Here is an 18,886-nt window from a genome sequence, read left to right on the forward strand (position 1 = left end):
AGCATTCTACTGGAGCTTGCACCCTGGAAGGATCATGGCAATGAAAAGCTGCAGTCAAAGTAGATTTTGTGTATTTATGTTAATGGAGTAAGCATTGTCATGTGCTAGGATTCCAGGCTGCCAAGTGTTGTGCAAACAACGGTCTTACAAAACTATAAAAACCCAATCTTTAGTGGTCCTGTTCTTATTTATAGTCCAGTAATAATTTGTGTAAAAGGCTAATGAAATTAACACCTTTTTTCTTTTTCTAAATAACTAGAATATATAGCAGAAAGCTAGGAATTCCTCTATAAAAGTAGTTGTATGTATTGCAGTAGTTGTATGTATACCCGTGGAAGACCTCTGGACTTCTATTCACAACTTACGATCGCTGAGTGCTTTTAAGTCTCCTTCTGTTTTTCTTGCTGCTTCCTGTTACCTCCTGGTTGACCTGGACTTCTTGTTGCAGGTAGGTGATGTACATCAGAATTCTTAAGCAAAGCTGAATATTAAACAATGCATGAAATGAGCACCTGCATTAATTGGGAAGATGCTGTAAGTCAGCTGCTGATCTTTTTGTCACTTACTCAGACGGCTCTCAAACTTGGAATATCAAACTGGAATTAACTCTTGTTTTCACTCATGATTAAGCAACCAAATACTTAGTAGTTATAATAAGATTTATAATTAAGTGACCACAGTGAATGTTTCATTTGAAGCTCAATTACAGAAATTTATACATGAGTAAGGGCAAGTGCAATAGCTACTTACATTTGATAGCTTTTTATGCAAGGAGATCAAGAGGGTTTGTGGTGCTCATTATTTAATCCTCTTGATGGTCTCCTCTAGATGGGGGTCAGTACATAGCCTGATTGGAGAGCTTGGAATCAGACAGGTTTAATAGTTGGATAGAATCAGTGGCACAACTGAAATAAAAAGATCAGGTAGCTAGTAGCCGAGGATGGGGGGAAGGGTTTGTAGCCCATCAGGCACACTGATATGTCCTCTGAGGAGGGTTGTCCCTGCTACTGAAGTCCCTTAAGGGTGGCGTTCTGTCCTGCCTGTATGCATCCTGAGTAACTTAACAACTTTGAAGTTGTGCTTAATTTGTATGGTGTAACAGCTGATTTAGAATTTGTCCTTTTGTATGATGTTATTGTTCAGGTTGTTTAATGAGTAGTAACTTCTAAAACACTTCTTTTAGTGAGAAATCGCTTTGCTGAATGTCTGAAAAACAAGCTTTTCGTCTGTGCTCTCTTCTGACCTCTCATCATCTTTGTGATGATTTTGAAGGACTGAAATGTAGACTTCTAGACCGTGAAAGATTACTTTAAGGCCTTACTGTCTGGCAAGAAGTAAAGGCCATTGACCCATAGTAATCCTAACTCTGAAGTACTTTCTCTTTTTCCCCTTTTCAAAGGAAGCAGTTTACTCTTCATGGCAGCAGACTCCATTGGCTTTTTTACTTTAGCATTGTCCTTTCTCTCTTACTGTAAACTGTAGTGTAAATATTGCCCACATAAGTGGGTGATAGTTTACTATGTTGGAGGCAACCTCTGATGTTTCCTATGGGGCTAATTTCACTACTTTAAAAAAAAAAAAATTGCTGCCTTTAAAATAAAGTACTTTTTAGTCTCGCTTTCTCTGAGTTTATATTAGCAGTTTACGACTAGCAACTCTTTCACCTGCGTGGTTTTACGGGAAGCAAAGGTAAGAGTGACCCAAGGGCTTTTTGTAGGTGCAATGAATGCTCTGCAGTTGGCTGTGTTTTAGATCAAAACTCATTAAATTTAAATAGCTGTTTTGTCTTGAATTGGAGAACTTCTGGCATAGTAAACTGTTGGGTGGATTTTATACTGGGAATAGTACTCAAGTGCTAGCTTTTTTCTAGATAGGAAAAAGCAAGCAGAGGAAGTGAAACTTCTCCATGTCGTTCTGCAAGACAGCCCTGTTGAAGAGCTCTGTGAGCCAACAAAAGAAGCATTTGCCTTCCGCGCTGAGGCAGCTGAATGACTGCAGGTAGCGGTGGCTTTCCCACTAGGAACTGAACTGAAAATACTGTAGGGTCCAAACTGCAATTAACTAACCCAAAATAACTGTTAGTATTAACTAGGTTAGGGTTTATATCAGTTCCTGGGGTGAAAGGAATCATATCCTGGTGCCATCCTGCTTGTGTTACGTAGTGTTGTAAAATCGATCCTTCTCTTCTTTGTAAATTGAAGTTAAAACCTGTTTATCAAAGAGCAGGGACAAGCTGATACTTGTCTTTACTGAAATGCTGTGCCTTGCCACATGCATCAAGACAGGCTGGATTTACAGTGCTGCCTGATGTGGCTGTGGCATCTCTCAACATAAATTAGCAACAGCAGAAAAGTTTAAGGCGATTCATTATCAAACTCAGGAAAACACCTGTGGCTCTGCAATAATGCAGCATCTGCACACAACAGTTTCTGTCTGGAGAGTTGCTCTTGTCGCATGCATGTAATCAAGTTTTCATTAGCTGAATAAATCATCATCTGTTGTTGGATTGAGACGTGTGGGTGTGAAGCAACATAAAGTTATTTTGCCTGATTGCTACCTGGAGGGGTTCTAAGGCAACAATTTGAGTTCAAAGATGCTGATGTTGAAATACTGTGCGGTTTACTTCTAGCTGCAGGTTGTCACAAAATGTCTGCTGTTGGATCTGCTACATCCCATTTCCCTCACTCCAGATTGTAAAATAACTGAGTAATATTTCAAAATAGAAATGTTTGTAGAGTTAAAAGGAGGTGTGCTTGTCCTAGTGGCCGCATCACGTGGGCTGCCTGTCGTGTGATATCTTTGCATCTGTTGCATGCAATAAGCAGTGCCTAGTTCACTGTAACTAGGTATGAAATGCTGGAGGTGGGGGCTAGCTGGCTCAACAGTAACAATTCAGTCAAAGTTTCTTCCCTAAAGTTTCATTAGCAAGACTGTGTACTGGCTTCTGTAAGAGAAACTCAACCTGTTACAAATGTATAATGTCTTCTCTTTAAGCATTATGTCATTATTGTGGGGCACAGCTCTACAATTTTACTGTGATATCTAAACAGTAGGTTAGTATCTACTTACAGTTACATATGACAAATTCTTTTCCAAGAAGTTGGGCCATGCCATCTTGTCTTGGTTATATTCCTCAAATCTGTAGTACACAACTGCACTTTACTTGCTGATAATTAGAGAAGACATTTGATGTCTTTGCTGTTCTATCTATGGAAAGAAAAATCACCTGCCCATCACAGAAGATCTGTTGTAACCTTCTATTCTGGTTTTAAGTCCTTGCAGCCAAGTCAGGAGTGTCAGAATTGCTTTTATACAAGGGGTATCTATATACAGTATAAGGTTTTACACAATATATGCTAAATCTGATTTTTTTTCCCCTGCTGTTGTTCATCTCTGCTGAGAAATAATAAAATGGATTACACTTTTTGAAAAATAGTGCTGTTTCACACTTGGTACCCTAAAGACAGCAAAATGTTTTTCTGGTAATGCTGTAGAGCCATGCCTGCAAACTGTCACATCTTCAGTGGAATGTACAACCAGTCCTGATGGGAATTTACTTTTTTTTTTTTAGACCCTTAAAAGAAGGGGGTGGGAGGATTGGTTTCTGTGTAGCATAAGGAGTGACTTCACACACTCGCACATACAACTGCCAAAATAGTTTTCTTGAACTTAAGCAAACCAACCTGGAGGGAACATTTGGCAAGCTTACACTGTGGCCAGCAGTTCTCTGCCACCATCTTCACCACTTACTTCACATTTAAATTTTAAGAGATGAGAAGAATATTTTAGTGAAGAGCAATTTCTTCCCATGGCTAATGGAGTCAGAGGAGGCTCCTCCAGTGCATGGTGGTTCACCGACACCTCTTTCTAAATACCATGGCAATTCCCTTTTGTGTAATGTAAATACAGATTCATGTTAATGTTTCAGTCCGGGATTGCTTCTGCCATGACTAGGTAACAAATGAAGAGTGGAACTGGAGTGAATCGATCCTTTTCTGCCATAGGTTCACAAATTGGTTGAATGTCAGTTTATTTGGAGTGGTTTTTGTACTTGCTGTTGTCGTGGTTTAATCTCGGTCGGCAGCTAAGCACCACGCAGCCGCTCACTCACTCCCCCCCACCCGGTGGGATGGGGGAGAGAATTGGAAGAGCACAAGTGAGAAAAACTCGTGGGTTGAGATAAAAACAGTTTAATAATTGAAATAAAATGATAATAATAATAATATGAAAATAATGATAATACACAAAGCAAGTGATGCACAGTACAATTGCTCACCACCCGCCGACCGATGCCCAGCCAGTCCCGAGCAGCGGCCCCCCCGGCCAGCTTTCCCCAGTTTATGTACTGCGCATGACGTCACATGGTATGGAATGTCCCTTTGGCCAGTTTGGCTGTGCCCCCTCCCAGCTTCTGGTGCACCTCCAGCCTTCTCAGTCGGTAGAGCATGGGAAGCTGAAAAGTCCTTGGCTAGTGTAAGCATTACCTAGCAACAACTAAAACATCGGTGCATTATCAACTTTGTTCTCATCCTAAAACCAAAACGCTGTACCAGCTACTAGAAAGGAAATTAACTCTATCCCTGCCGAAACCAGGACAGCTGTATTTCTGCAATTCAATCCAGACTGGATCTGCTATTTGAGCAGCCTTTCTTTAGACACAGTTTTGTAAGTTGCTGTGTGATTTCTTGCTGTATTTCAAGTGTGTCCGTCAGTCCTTATCCCTTCCCCTCCAACGTGGGGTCTCTCAGTTTCTCAGATTCTGGAGACCTGGGCTCAGGAAGACTTGCCAGTTCCTTTAAAAACAACCAACTTCTCTCTTCCCTTTCCTTTAGCCGGTTATAACACTGAGGCTAAATAAGGTCTGATGATCCACACGCATCTGTCCTTTTTCACTTCTCTCTTGTCATTTCCTGATATCCTGGTAATTTTTTATTACCCTGAGCCCGTTTCAGCCAAGTGTAACAGAAGGATATAGATTGCAAAGATAATGCTGTCCTTGAAAGCTTTTATTAAGGCTGTAGTCACTGAAGGAGCCAAATTGGTAGCTGCTGTCAAATAAACGTAAAGATCTGCCTGAAAACTTGAGACCTGTGCAGTAGAAGACGTAATGGTGAGCAAAGGAGAAGAAAACCTTTTTCGTACCAGTCATGTAATGGGAGTAGGAACTGCAGGAATGCTGTGAATAGTGCAGCACATGACTTGAACCTGCTACAGGCAGTCGTGATCCTGGTATACATATCTGTTACTTGTGAGGGTGCTGAAGACCTGAAGAAAATGGATAGCCCCTTCATATTAAGGGTATCTCCAGAGATCATTGCAGAATGGGAAGGTGCGTTTCTGCTCAGGAAGAAATGATTGTGCTTTCCATAGAACTTTGAGCAATGACCAAACAACACTTGCTTGAAAACCTCGGGAAAACTGTGCCAGAGGACAAGAAGGATGTCAAATTGAAAATAAAGCAGAAATTCCCCAGTGGAGTTCTCCAGAGTCGGCGGACATGGCTTGGACTAAGCCATTACTGGTTTTTCATTTTTTTCCTGCATTTATGCACAGCATATGAGAAATGCATTTTGTGTCCGGAATTGGAACTTGGAAAACTGAGTTCTGTTTATGAGTGAGACTTGTCTAGTAAATGGCTAGCTGTGTGACTAGTGAATCACTAAGGCGTTTGAAATGCTCTTTTCTTGGGGTGTCTAATGTAAATGAAAGTTTGAATTTGGATTGGTTTGTGTATATATCATGCCTGTTGCAAATATGGAAAACTGCATTTGGGTTTTGTTTGTTGTTTTTTCCTTCCCTTGAGTTTAAAAAAAATAAAAACCAGTGGACTATGTAAAAGGGAAACTTAGAGATAATTTGAAGGTGTTTAGTTTCTTGTTTGTTTTTGGTCTGTGGTTACTAGTATGTGCTCTTTTGAGAAACAGTTATTCTAAAACAGAATTTTCTTGTTCTCTGGCTGCTGTTTCAAGAGGAGGAGGAGGAGATAGGAAAAGGTCTGGGGAGAAAATGTTGAACTAAATGGTATATAGCTATTTAAGTAATACTTCCATTAAATCATTGTCCTGAATGGTTTCTCCCTCTTTTTGATGGAGTATCAGGATACTTTGGACAGAAGAGTGCATCAGAAATAGTGTGGCTAGCAGGAGTAGAGAAGTGATCGTGCCCCTGTACTCAGCACTGGTGAGGCCGCACCTCGAATACTGTGTTCAGTTTTGGGCCCCTCACTACAAGAAGGATGTCGAGGTGCTGGAGCGTGTCCAGAGGAGGGCAACGAGGCTGGTGAGGGGTCTGGAGAGCAAGTCTTATGAGGAGCGGCTGAGGGAACTGGGGTTGTTTAGCCTGCAGAAAAGGAGGCTGAGGGGAGACCTCATCGCTCTCTACAACCACCTGAAAGGAGGTTGTAGCAAGGTGGGTGTTGGTCTCTTTTCCCAAGTAACTAGTGATAGGACCAGAGGAAATGGCCTTAAGTTGCACCAGGGGAGGTTTAGATTGGATGTGAGGAAAAATGTCTTTACTGAAAGAGTGGTTAAACATTGGAACAGGCTGCCCAGGGAAGTGGTGGAGTCCCCATCCCTGGAAGTATTTAAAAGACGTGTAGATGAGGTGCTTAGGGACATGGTTTAGTGGGCATGGTGGTGTTGGGTTGATGGTTGGACTCGATGATCTTAGAGGTCTTTTCCAACCTTAATGATTCTATGATTTACCAGAAACTTGACTCTGTTCCTGGTCATTCCAGCACCTTTTTCCTCCAGATGTGGTCAAACATTAAAAATTGCTTATGGCTTTACTGCAGTAGCTCAAGGTAGTGCACCAGATGTGCTTTGGGCCTTCTTGCCTTAGCGGCCAGGACAGCTGAGGTTGCTGTGATGTGTGTCCGTCATACCTGAAACAGAGCTCCTGCAGCATTCACCATCGCTTGTAGCTCTGGTCAGGAAAATGCAGGCACATGACTTCTGCTCTTCAGAGGACCGGAGGCTCAGGTTTTATGATTCTTAGTCTGAAGTCTGTCTGGAAGAGTAAGGCTGTAAGAGTAAGAGATGGTCCATATTAGAAATTTCAGAAGTAAATAATTTTGAAGCCTTAATTTGGCAGCATTTTCAGAGATGGCAAAGGGTATCTCTGAATATGATTTGCCAGAAAGTTGATAGTCTCTGAATTCAGACCCCAAATGACTGAAGTAAACCCGCTTGAAGAAATGGGATCCAGTAAATGTTAACAGGGGCAAAACCACAGTTGCTTCCCCCTTTTCTTACTTCTTCTCCATCTCCTTTTCTTGGAACTGTTTTGGCTCAAAATACATCTCTAAAAAAGGAAGCTGTCCAGAGGCAGTCATTTGGTCTGGGCAATGTAAATGCACTGCATGGTTTTGAAAAGATGTTAGCTTTTAGAAAAAGAAAAACAACAACAAAAACATAACGTGAAGCATTGGGCACCTCTTCACATATGTGTGTTATTACCACACGCTCCTAGCAGCAGCCTGGCTGGCTGGTTAATGTGCTGAATGCTAATACAGACTGCTTGTGTTGGTGACAGTCTGGGAATCTGTTGCTGAGGTGTTTGTTTTGCTGCTTTTGTTTAAAGACTGGGGGTATGGTACTGCCTCAAACCTTGTGGTTACTGAATTATTTAGCTGAGATCAGTCTGCCTCAGAACTCTTAACACAGAAGTTGCTCTTTGAAGTTGTGTGAAGAATTGCAGGGGCTCAGATGTCTTGGCTGAGGGTTTTCATCGCCGGTGGTGTTAAGCATGGCAGCTACTTCAAGGTAATTTATCACCTGTTTTTCTACAAAGTAATGGTTCACTTTTCTCCCAAGTGGACCTTGGATACTCTTCAGAAAAAGTGGTGGTTGAATATGTGAAATTCAGTGATACATCCTATTTTACGCTTCATAATTCCAGTGAAAACTACTGGTTAATAAAGAAAAACATGCAAGAGAGGAACTGCAGGAATTTGCTTTTGGAGGACACTAAACCAAGTGAGGGTTACTGTAGCTGTGGTTTAAAACAGTTTATATGCACTCTGCTGAGTGATAGAAGAAGGCTTTGCTACAGCTGCACTTAGTTTTTAACCCTGGAAGAGAGGATTCCTTCCAAATTAATGCTGAAGCTGTTTTTCCCTATTGGATATACTTTTTTTTGTCTGTACTCCGGTTGTCCCTGACCTTGTCCTGGCTTTATAAAACTGCACAGGTTGACGTATTGATGTGCCATATGGCTACATAAAAAGACTGCCTGTTGCTGTGATCTCCAGATCTGTCACATCTCAAAACCTGGGAGTTGTAAACTCATCTTGTAGATTTGGTGTAGGAATAGGAAACAGTTACTCAAAAGGCCCGCAAGTTATGGAGCTGGCTTCTTTTCTAGTGTTCTCCCATCAATGGTCTGTGCATGGTATTACTGCATGTTCGCATTGCTCCATACATACCTTCCTGCAGTTACCAGCATGCTCTTCTGCAGTGACTGGCTTTGCTTTAGAGTGGACTTTCTGAAGAGTTCAGCATCCTGTGATGTGGTCCATCGTGTCATGTACTAATTTGAAAAAGCAAAAGGGAGAAAAAAATTCTAACCATTTAATCTCATTAAATTATTTTTGACTTTGGGAGTTGCTTTATTCTAGGCTGGTGATACGACAAGACTTAACTGCTGCTTGCCTTGAGCATCGTGGTGGAAGCATCTGCATCACTAGCTGAGGGCAGCGTTCTCTTCTTGCTGTTAAGAGTTGCTGTGCAGTGAAGTAAAAAATGTGAAGTACTTGAGATCATAATTAGATTCTGTAATCATTTGTTAAACATATTTTGATGCTATTGTTAGTATTTAGTGTTATATGAATAGCTGTGCTGGTACTATGAAATAGATGTAGTTTCTGTCCTGAGGAACTGTATAATGGATGATGGAGAGAAGTACAGCAAGAGATGCAATTCATATAACTCGTGTTCCTTTTGCACCCAATTTTATATAAATCGTGCTGAATAAAGGCAGTGTTAATTATAGCATTTTCTTTTTTGAGTCCGATTTTTGCAGCCTGAAGAATACTTCAATGAAGGTCTCTTGTGTTTCTTATTCTCACAAAGACACTAACTCGCTTGATATCTCTGTATCCCTCTTTTCCTTCTCCAGATGTTTCCTTACTCTTTGTACACCTGTCTTTGCCCAAGTTTGCGTCCAGATCCCACATTCTCTGAACTTTCTGCCATGTTCATTATCTCTGTCTGCCTTGGGCTCTTCACTGTTTGGCTTCTCTTAGCAAGCAAGAGAAGCTTGGTGGTGTACAAAATTTAGACTTCTACTGCTATTTAGTGTTTGTGGATTCAGCATGACATATAGCTACAGGTTGGGGGTGAGGGGTGGGCTACAACTAGTCTAGCTAGACTTCTGCCTCTGAGGGTTGTTGTCTGCCACCTGAGGACCTGCTTAGGTGTCCATCTCCTGGACTTACACCTGGGGCAGTGACATTTACAACAGACTTCCATGCAAAGAGGAGATAGATACTCTTGTTTTCTGTGAAGTATGACCCTCTACTTTAATATTTTTCCTCCAATGCTTCTAAGTTGGTCAAATTCACGTGGGCCTTTAAGGGACAGTTAGGAGTACCTGCTTGCCAAATTTACAAACTTGTATTCCAAAGGGTGAGCAATTTAAATTTGTTTTTAGAGGTCATTTGACTTGTTCTGAGTGTTTCAGTCATTCTGGAAATCGTACAAATTGGAAAAAAATCAGCCCAAGCAAGTGAAATGCGACAAAAAACTTAAAGCAGTTGAAAGCAGGCCATAGGGAGCTTGGAGGGCACCTAACATTGGTGCGCCAGTGCTGCCTAGAGTACCCTAACCTGTACTGCTACAACAGTATCTCCAACCTTTGTAAATTGTTTCCCTGATCTTTGCTCTCTTTTGTCTATATCTTCTCCCAGCAAAAGCCAAATCCAAATGCGGTGCCACGTTCTTCCCCTGTGCTAGCGGGATCCACTGCATCATTGGCCGTTTCCGGTGCAACGGCTTCGAGGACTGTCCTGACGGCAGCGATGAGGAAAACTGCAGTAAGTGTGAGCCTTCTTGCGAGTGAGGGCGCTTCTTTTTCTTTCAACTAATTAATACTACTTAGAAAGGAAGCGTTCATTAGCCTTTAGTTTCTGAGTCAAATATTCTCCCTGTCATTTACAACCCAGATGATCCTTGTGCTTTTCACTTTGTAAATGACAGTCTCTTCTTAAGGTCCAGCTCAGTCTTGTTTTGTATATAATGCCCGTATGATACTTCAAGCCCCTTGGTAACTTTGAAATGAGATTTAAGCTGCATGTTTGCTTTGAACAGGTTCTCTGTACTCAAATGTAACTCAAATTGGGCAAATATTAAATATGACTTAAAAATGTTTAATTTTTATTTGCCTGTTTCTTGTCACTGAAGAATATGACTTATTTGTTCATCAGCACATTTAGGTTTCTCTGTTTATACGTGTTCTCAAACAACAAAAAAAGCAAATAAAGGGTTATTTAATGAAACAGATTCTTGGAAGGAGAAGGAGGTTCTTGGAAGTCAGACATGCCTGCCATTGCACTAGCTTGAGCTGCTGTTCAGCAGCTTGCAAGGAAATCACAGCAGAGATATCGTCTGAAGTACTACTTGACTTGAGCTAAACCCCCTGCATGTGGCTGCGTAGATCCATTTGTATCTGTATCTACAAGGGATATATTATAGCAGTAAGGAAAGGTTATGTTCGATCCAGCAGCTCTGTTGCTATTATCAGGAGCTGGTAAAAGCATGTGTCTATAGGCGGAAGCTTGTAGCAAATACTTGCTCATTCTCTTGTTGGAGCACACTGAGTTTTTCCTTTTAATGACATTTAAAGGTCAAGAGGAGGACAACAGACACCAACTTTCAAAGATAACAAAAGAGGCGATCTTTACAGTGATCTATCACTGTCTGCTTCTTGGAGGACTTGCCTTTCTTGTTTGTGTGCTTTCCCCCACAACATGAACATCTCTTAAGGTGCCATCTGTTGTTGGCCTAGAGAATCTGGTTTGGGCCCTGGGGGGACTGTGGCAGGGAGATAGCACCTCTGTGGAGCAAGTGAAGCTAGAGAAAGAAGATTGAAGGCTAAGAAAATGACTTTGGGTTATGCTTAAGCAGGTGGACTGGAAAGACGTTTTGACAAAAGTGCTTTGAATATCCTTGAGGTGGTGGACTGACAAGCGGCAAGTCTCAACTGAAAAAGCACCAGCACATGGAGCTGGTTATGAATGACATAATTTCCCATGAGCTTGTAGTGTGTAGCTCCAACGGGACCTTACGGCTGATGATAACATGCTGCTGATCTCCCCATTTCTCTGTGCCATTTAAGCACGCACTTGGTATTTTCTAGCATATTCAAGTGTCTAGTCACTGCTTTGCTTATGTAGAGGAACAACACTGTAGGCTCTAAAGTGACCTGGAAAATCAACGTGCTATGCAAGTGTGCAGCAGTTTCAGACCAAAGGAGATTTAGCACGTTCATGATAAATGTGCTTTTGGAGAGCTGGAGGAATTGGGAGTGTTTGTTATATATACTGCAGGTTATATGCATGGCAGACTTTAAAGTTTTATGGGTTTTTTGGAAAGACTCTTTAAAGGCAGCTCCTACTTTAAAGAATGAAAAATAGGAAGCCAATTAGTATTTGGGAACTGTAATCCCCTTTGTTATTGTGGCAGAGAAGTGCTTTGAAGCAGACAAGGAATCTAAACAGCTTTTTTAAGGCTTTCAATCAGAAAGTTGCATTCCGTTTCAGTCACCTCATTACCAAAAACTGGCAGGAGTTCAGAGAAGAATGCCAAAAATGATTAAGGGACAGAGAGATTGATTTATGAGGAGATATTAAAAACTGCTAAATTATGCATATCTCAGCTAAGCAATGACTGTTGGAAGATAAGGCTATATGTGCTATATATGAAGGGTGCAAACACTGTTCAAGGAGGGATTATGTAGTTATGTATGCTGGGCTATAGCTAAGAGTAGAGGGATGAAATTAGAAAAGAGAAAACTAAGATGAATATCAAGGAAACCTTGACAGTGAGATGCATTGAAGCTGTGATGTAATCTGCTAGGAGAAGTGGTGAGAACCGCACTGCTTGAAGCTTTAAATGAAACTAGACATGGTATCTTATAGCATATTTACTGCTGGGTTTGGCGTGGGTGAGAAGACTGCTCTACCTAAATGAGTCTGCTTAAATACTATTCTGTTTTTGCTCTGTGTGCAACACTGGGCCTTATGTGAAAGGATTTTCTGGGTGCTACTGTAATGTGCATGTTACCCTTAAAAAGGAGTTGAAATTCAAACACTGAGAAGTTGAGAAATGTCAACGTTGCCATTGTATCGGTTCAAAATAGTGAGGAGAATGGGGAAGGTGGAAAAATACAGAAGCAGAGGTAAATAATCCACTGCCTGGCAGTTCTCAGCCAGGGTTGTTGGCCTATAATATGAAACTTGAGCTAAACTGAGTTTGTTGTAATGGGAAGCAACAGGCAGTGTTTATGGTAGGCAGTGCTACCCTCCATATGTCTTCAGTGTGAGCAAATGCTGAGCACCAAACAGTGATCATGATAGGGGCTCTCATGAAAGTGAACAGAAGGCTTTATCACAACTGTGGGTGGACTAAATCTCTGTTAATTGTAATGAATCTTGCATGAATTAGAAATTTCATCTCTCTGTTTAGAGAGACAAGGTTGGTTTGATTGCCAAGTTGCTCCCACATGTTCAGTGAATTGACCAACTGTTGAGTTGTGACCTGTTGTTGTTGATTGCTTAATGGCTATTTTGCTGCCTGGGTAAGAGAATTTCTAATGAAAGATCTCACTTTCTCTTCACAGCAGCAAATCCCTTGCTTTGCTCTACTGCCCGATTCCACTGTAAAAATGGTCTTTGCATTGATAAAAGCTTTGTGTGCGACAGTCAAAATAACTGTCAAGACAACAGTGATGAAGAAAGCTGCGAAAGCCCTCAAGGTAGGCACAGGGTTTTTATTCTATTCTGCAGTATTATACCAACTCCAATTAACGCGAAACAGGCTCAGTAGAAAATACGATTCATGTTGGCTGGCTCTGTGTTGGCTAGAGCTGTGGTTTCCTAATTCTGCAAATAATAAGAGTGAAACATGTAGAGTGTGTGTGTGTGTGTGTGTGCATAGATTTCATTCTCAGTGCTCAGAAGACTGGTATCTTTTTCAGATTAGTAAAAATGCACTGTTGCAGGAACTGCTTATAATCTGTGATCCAGTGCTCACTGAAGTTGCTAGGAATCCATTTGGTGACTTCTATGAGGGATGGGTTGGACACAGAGGGATCAATAATAAAACTTCAGTTTGAAGTAGTTCAGCGGTCTGTCTATTTACCAGATGTAGGCTTAAAGCTTTAGGTCCTCATTGCTCAGTTACTTTCTGAAAGGCATGTTTCACTGGAGGACAAGTCTACAGTGAAAGAATTTATTCCTACCCTTCCTTGTTTCTGTATTTAGAGAAAAGGATGAGGACAGGGAAGAAAACATCTGTTTGAAAATTCTTGTGTATTGAGTCTTGTGAGAATTTCAAAACACAATCTCTGACTTTTTTTTCTTTTTAACTTATACTATAAGTCTACATTTAGTGCTCCTCAGTTTTGTTTTCTGTAACTTAATACCATAGTATTTTATAAAACATGAAGTATATATGAATGACTTGAGGTTAGCAAATGATGTGTATTGGGCATCAGCTGCTAAACATTTTCATGTCTGAGTTACTACTGAGAGATCAGAGTAGGCAAAAAATAGGAGATGGTGGATATTTGCAGGGGAGATGCGATGTGCTTGGGCCTATAGAAAGCAGACGCATCAAGAGAAATAAAGCAGGGTATGAAGGAAGAAGAAATTGGGGAAATTGAAGGAGAATGACTTTAATATCTAGCTGCATTGATGATTTAGTCCTTTGTGGAAGAGAAAATAATTCCAAGCTTAACATGGTGATAAATATTCTTGACAGCTCACAGGGAAGAGGGAAAACATGCAACAGCAATGCCAACAAAACAGGATTTATAGCAATCTTTTTTGTGCCATTCCTCTGCCTAACCTATGAGCTCTTTGGCTCCATATGTAAGGGCTGAAGGGCTGTCGTGGTTTAACCTCAGCCGGCAACTAAGCACCGCACAGCCGCTCGCTCACTCCCCCCTGATGGGATGGGGGAGAGAATCGGAAGGGTAAAAGTGAGAAAACTCGTGGGTTGAGATAAAGACAGTTTAATAGGTAAAGCAAAAGCCGTGCACGCAAGCAAAGCAAAACAAGGAATTCATTCACTACTTCCCATGGACAGGCAGCTGTTCAGCCATCTCCAGGAAAGCAGGACTCCATCACGCGTAACCATTACTTGGGAAGACAAACGCCATCACTCCAAACGTGTCCCCCCCCTTCCTTCTTCTTCCCCCAGCTTTATATGCTGAGCATGATGTCATATGGTGTGGAATATCCCTTTGGCCAGTTTGGGTCAGCTGTCCCGGCTGTGCCCCCCTCCCAGCCCCCCGTGCACCTGCAGCCTTCTCAGTCCGTAGAGCATGGGAAGCTGAAGAGTCCTTGACTAGTGTAAACACTACTTAGCAACAACTAAAACATCGGTGTGTTATCAACATTGTTCTCACCCTAAATGCAAAACACAGCGCTGTACCAGCTACTAGGAAGGAAATTAACTCTATCCCTGCTGAAACCAGGACAATGGCTCATCCTGGTAACTCACCTGCTTGCTGGGCTACATCGCAGCCTGGGAACATAGCTCTGCTCAGATCAGAGCCTCGGAGAAGGGGGTCTGGCCTGCCCCTACCCTCTGTCTGGGGGGGGAAGAAATGGCTGGTGAGGGACTAGCGCATGTCTATTGCTGCTGCAGCAGTGTTGCTGCCCCTGTGCCAAGGGCTGAATTGTTTTTCACTACAGGCCTGAGGCAGCCTAATAAGATTAATGTGGGTGGTAAGGTTTCTTGCTGGGTTTCTTTTTTTTTTTTTAGCATCTGAAGCTTAAAGCAGCAGTGTTCTTTTCCAAGGTTGGGAAGACTGCTTCCTCTGCAGATTAATTGGCTGGATTGCCTCCAGGTGGTTTGTTGTCATGTCAGTCTGGTTTTGGAAGTGACTGTCAGGCTCAGGAGAAGAAAAGAGCTGTATTTCATGAAGCTGTTACTTTTGTCTTTATCTTTGGTCCTTCTGGAAAAGTCAGATTAGTAAGAGGGTTAAGCAAAGTAATTCTGTCTGGTTCTATGCATGAAAGAGCCCCAAACAAGGAAGAAGGAACTCTCTCTCATTAGGACCAGAGCAGCGATGGTTTGTGGTGTGAGCTTTTTTAATAAAAAAAAAAAAAAAGAGTCCAAGTATAGGGTTGGGAGTGAGGAGTTCCCGAAGTGAAATGCTGGTTGTGGGGAGTGTGTGTGATTGCCTTTGCCCTTTGGCAGCTCAGAGCCTCCCTGAATTGCCATTTTGCCATCTGTAAGTGGACGATGCTCATATACCTGTCTTTCAAAGCAAGGATTAAACAGTATAATGTGTTCAACTTCCCATCTGAATGTGAATGACGATTCCCTCTGGAGTTTGCAGCTATGGGTATGTCTGTCCTGTCTTCCAAACACACCAACTACTTTGTGTTAACTGAGAATTAGAGGCTACTGTGGACAGTCTTTCATTTCTCACACTTCTTTCTACAGCAGATTTAATTACTGTAATTACAATGAGTTTCATATTAACACAGCACCCAAGAATCCCAGTCATTAACTAGAACTCAAGTGCTCTGGGTACTTAGGGACAGAGCAAAGCAAATCTGCAGGGTATTATAAAATCAAGATAGAGGGTTTTCTTCCCACTAGCTATGTTATCATGTCGAATGTGGTAGCTTTAGTTCAGTGTAATTGAGTGTAGTCTAACATATGAGATTGCCCTTGTGTGCTATTTTTCTATCTAAAAATGTGTTGATTTAGAAATCACTAAGCTTCTGAACCACTGTATGATAGTGTCATTATTGCCATTTAACAGATGGGGAAGAGGGGGCATAGATCGGCTAAGCTAAATGCTCCCAGAGTGACATTGTGTCTGGTAGGAGTAGAGCTTCATCCGTGCTTGCCTGCTTCAGGGGGATGTCATGAGACTTAATCAATGTTTGCAAACTGTTTTTAGATACTGTGATAACATGTGGAATAGAAGTGTGAATTATTAATTGGTACTTTGCTCTCCTTCTGCTCTTGGGTATACTGACAAGCTTTTTAAATTAACACCTCTTCTTGCTCCTCCATGAACTTCAAAGGCCTCCTTTATCGTGCTGTCATTACTGGAAAGCTCCAGTAGCATATCGGTTTGGTTTGTGTCAGATACTCCTCCATGCATAAAGGTCCTTTCAATCAAGAAGGGTCACTCTGCAGGCTAGGAAAACAGGAATGTGACCCCCTACTGAAAAATGTATTGACCCGGCTTTGACATGGAACACTTCAAAATGTGCCATACTTGATGAATAATAGCTTTGCTAGCATGCTGCAATTTGAGATGAGCTTGAAGCCGTGGGTTTATAAAGATTAATTTTAGTCATAAGTAGGGGCGGATTCATTTGGGGGAAGGGAGACAGAGGCCCTGGGATTTAGGTGTGAGAATGGGAAGAAGGTCAAATCTTTGAGAACAAGTTCCTGCCCTCCTTTCTCCTTACCACTTGTTGCTGAGTGTTGCACATCTTACAAAGGTTTGTATGTCGTGGGGAAAGTGTCAGTTTAAAAACTTAAACTGTGACAATTTTTCTGCAAGTCAAATAATTATCCTCTAATTCCCAACAGTAATTATTTGTAGCTCTTCTAGCTGCCATGGTAAACTTCAGAGCTGTTCCTTTAATCCCACCCCAGCTATACTTTGGTCATCTCTGGTTTCCAGCATTGAAGTAGTATGGCCAGATGTTTCCCTTAGTCTGGAATGTGGTGTATTCATCAAAGTATGGGCCTGAGTTTTGGGATTAGATGGAGGATATAATTGCTTGGATTATCCACACGAGTCACATATATGAATTGCTCTTTCTAGGGCATTATTCCAGTTTTAACAACACTTGCAGCAATTGGAAATTTCTACTCCTGTTCTATGCTTGATGGATCTTAATCCAGGAAAGTTGTTCTCCCCCATACGCTTTTTTATCTTACTACTTTAAGATCTCTCCCTATGCCTCAAATCAGCTGACAGTGCTAATCATTCACAACTGCTACTCTGGGTGTACTCCTTGGGCCTGCCTGTTGCTGGAGGGATTTCCTGCCCTGCGACAGACATCCACTCAATTGGAAGGGAATTCCTCCTTCTTAATATTTTTAACAACCATGTAAATTTCAGCTCTAGGAATAAATTTATTCTCTTAATTGCTTTTTATCTAAATGTGTCTTCACAGTGCTTCTTCCTTTAGTTTCTCCTCCATTTTGTACTTTAACACCAACAAAAGCATACTGGATTTTAATTCAATCTTCTATTCCTTTCGTGGCCCTTCTTTTCATTCCTTCTAAGTTTGCTAAATACCTTTATTAGCTTTAACCCCGTTGGCTAGGAAAGGGGGTTTTATAGCTGCAAGTCTATATTCACTCTGACTGGTGCTGTAGAGAGAGGCTCTTGGCTTCAGTAATGTTCCTACAATTCTAGCTCTGCAGTTGTTAGTAAACAGTAGCATTGTGGTCAAGTTATAAACCAAATGTTTTACAAGTGTCCTGAAGTTGATTCCTGCCCTATGTTTCTACAGTGTATTTGGTAATGTCCACTGTTGCACATGTGGATACCTCCTTTTTTTATTTTTGCATATTTTTTCATTGAATTTGCATTAGGATTTTGATATACCCCAATATTCTAAAACAGATTTAGAAGCATACACAGTTGTCAGAAGTCTCTGTTCTTTCCTCCGTGGCATGTATAAATTGCTTGTATAAAAATTGGCAGCATATTAAAAAATGAAAAATCTGACCCTGTGTCAAAAAAGTGGAAAACAGTTTGAAAGGTTGACTTATTAAAATCAATTTTTAAGTGATAATATAAATTCTGTAATGATAATTTCTGTGGATTTAGGTATAGGTGAGACAAAGTTAGAAGGGGACTGGCTGTAATGGTAAACATTATGGCCCATTGCTGGTGTTTGCATGATTGAGTTGCAATGCAAAGTGCGTTTTAGAACTGACAGCCGAGTGGAACAGACATACTTTAAATTTCTCACAAAACCTAATTTATGAAACACAAATAGCTCCCAGAACATCCCACTCCTTATGGAGCTTGTAACCAGCCCTTTGCATGTGGTAAATTGAAATTCCAAAATGCTGTGGTATCACTTAGACATCCCAAAGCTTTGTAGTCTGATCCTGGCTACATACATTTCCTTCTATTGAGTCTCTCTTTGACTCATCATTGACTCAGTCTGTAAACTGAAGCTCAACTTGCAATTATTGCGTATCAGCTTAGCCCAGATTCAGCCTACAGCAGGAATTTAATACTCGGAGGCAGACTAAATAGAAGCAGAAACTTAGGGAAGGATACAAATAAAATGTCACTGAATGTTTTATTAAATGAAGGCTTTGCTTGAGCATATTTAGCTCTCTAATATCCCTGTTTTATAACACTTACTAGATGGAAATGTTTTTGTCAGTTGTGAATTCCTTCTTTCCTCTGTTCCTCCATTCCCTGATTAAGTCCAGGCTTCCTTTTCTTTCCCTTTTTCTCTCCTCATAAGTTTATTTGAGAGGGTTCTTGTCAAGAAAAAAATCAATCCATCTGCATGGAGGCTAAAAGGTAAGGTGAGCTACAGATGTTCGTATTAATTGATACTGGTATTTCAGATGACCGGTACGTTCATCTGTGCACTTATTTCAACAGCATGCAGACTCTGCGGTCCCTGCTGCCTCCCAGGCCAGTCTGTCGTTTG

General features: G+C 41.3%; 1 protein-coding gene across 4 annotated transcripts in view; it reads left to right on the plus strand.

Annotated features, from left to right (window-relative positions):
* Window positions 1-18,886, plus strand: part of LDLRAD3 (low density lipoprotein receptor class A domain containing 3) — a 115,133-nt gene that overhangs the window by 47,539 nt on the left and 48,708 nt on the right. For 2 of the 4 annotated variants that reach the window (XM_076344369.1, XM_076344370.1), the window contains exons 3-4: window positions 9,908-10,033; window positions 12,838-12,972. In XM_076344369.1, the coding sequence (XP_076200484.1) occupies window positions 9,908-10,033; window positions 12,838-12,972 (261 nt within the window). The remainder of the gene's footprint in view (window positions 1-9,907; window positions 10,034-12,837; window positions 12,973-18,886) is intronic. The other 2 variants (XM_076344371.1, XM_076344372.1) reach the window with 1 other exon arrangement.

The sequence above is a fragment of the Aptenodytes patagonicus genome, chromosome 7 (assembly GCF_965638725.1).
Source record: "Aptenodytes patagonicus chromosome 7, bAptPat1.pri.cur, whole genome shotgun sequence".
Classification (NCBI taxonomy): domain Eukaryota; kingdom Metazoa; phylum Chordata; class Aves; order Sphenisciformes; family Spheniscidae; genus Aptenodytes; species Aptenodytes patagonicus.